The following is a 1,152-nucleotide window of genomic DNA, read 5'->3' as shown; positions in this document are numbered from 1 at the left end:
GAGAGAGGAGAGAGAGAGGAGAGAGAGAGGAGAGAAAGAGAGGGAGAGAGAGAGAGAAAGAGAGAGAGAAAGAGAAAGAGAGAGAGAAAGAGAGAGAGAAAGAGAAAGAGAGAAAGAGAAAGAGAGAGAGAGAAAGAGAGAGAGAAAGAGAAAGGGTGTGAGAGATAGAGGGACAGTGAGGGACAAGCAGATATGAACAAACAGACAAAATGAGAGGCTGTCCACCAGGTATACTCACTACTCAGTGACTAGGATGAGCTCTGACTGCGTCTCAAACACCTCCCTGAGGGACACCAGCCTCGGGTGCGCCATGGCCAGCTCCAGCATGACCACCTCCCGCAGGATCTCCTCCCGGCAGCTCTTGCCCTTGCGACGCTTGCGGATCACCTTGGCCGCCACCACCTCGCCGCTCTCCTTGTTCACGCATTTCCGGACCACGGCGAACTTGCCCCTGCACACGAAACAAAACAGGACACACGTGTCAAAGCTTTCTGGTGAACATGGTGAAGTGATATGGGTTTAACGTCCCTATCAACACTATTAGATCTAGGTGTCAAAGCTTTTGGAACTGAAACTGTTTAATGTGTCCAGCGCGCTATATATGACCATATGAAGTTGCGAGCGCTGTAAAACACCCATAAAAACAACTTTTGGGCTTGTCATAGTGAAAATGGTGAAATGATATGAGTTTAACACCCCTATCAACACTATTATGAGTTACAGCTTTTGGTAAAAATGGTGAAATGGTATGGGTTTTTTTAGTTTTAGTACGAGTTTTACGTCACTCGCAACACAGTGAGGTCATATAAGTACCGAAGATTGGAGGTGTCACAAGAGAGTAACAAACACAAAAAGGGAATAGAGATAAGGACGATAGATGTAGGAAAGAAGAAGCAAACTAAACCAGAGAACCCGCCAACCACCCACTGTTACTGAAGAGTGACATACAAAGAAAAGAAGGCACACATAGAAAAGAACGACAGACATTTGACAGGAAAAGAGGAGTTTTATTTTTTTGTAAGAGTTTTACGGCACTTGCAACACAATAAGGTCATATAAGTGCGGGAGAATAGATGTGTTCAAGAGAGTAACGTACACAAAAAAGAAGAAGAGATAAGGACGATAGATGTTTGATAGGAAAGAAGGAGCAAA

The 1,152-nt window shown here is 44.6% G+C and overlaps 1 protein-coding gene across 1 annotated transcript in view; it reads right to left on the bottom strand.

The window, feature by feature from the left end:
* The window catches only part of LOC101856845 (serine/threonine-protein kinase 17B), a gene marked incomplete at its 5' end in the record, with an annotated part of 25,326 nt that extends 24,875 nt beyond the window's left edge, over positions 1-451 (bottom strand). The window contains 1 exon segment of the mRNA XM_005109884.3: positions 239-451. Within this exon segment, the coding sequence (XP_005109941.2) occupies positions 239-451 (213 nt within the window).
* Positions 452-1,152: the final 701 nt, after the last annotated feature.

Source organism: Aplysia californica, unplaced genomic scaffold, assembly GCF_000002075.1.
Source record: "Aplysia californica isolate F4 #8 unplaced genomic scaffold, AplCal3.0 scaffold00825, whole genome shotgun sequence".
NCBI lineage: Eukaryota > Metazoa > Mollusca > Gastropoda > Aplysiida > Aplysiidae > Aplysia > Aplysia californica.
The sequence above is the reverse complement of the archived record's forward strand: the minus strand, read 5'-3'. Positions and strand labels throughout refer to the sequence as shown.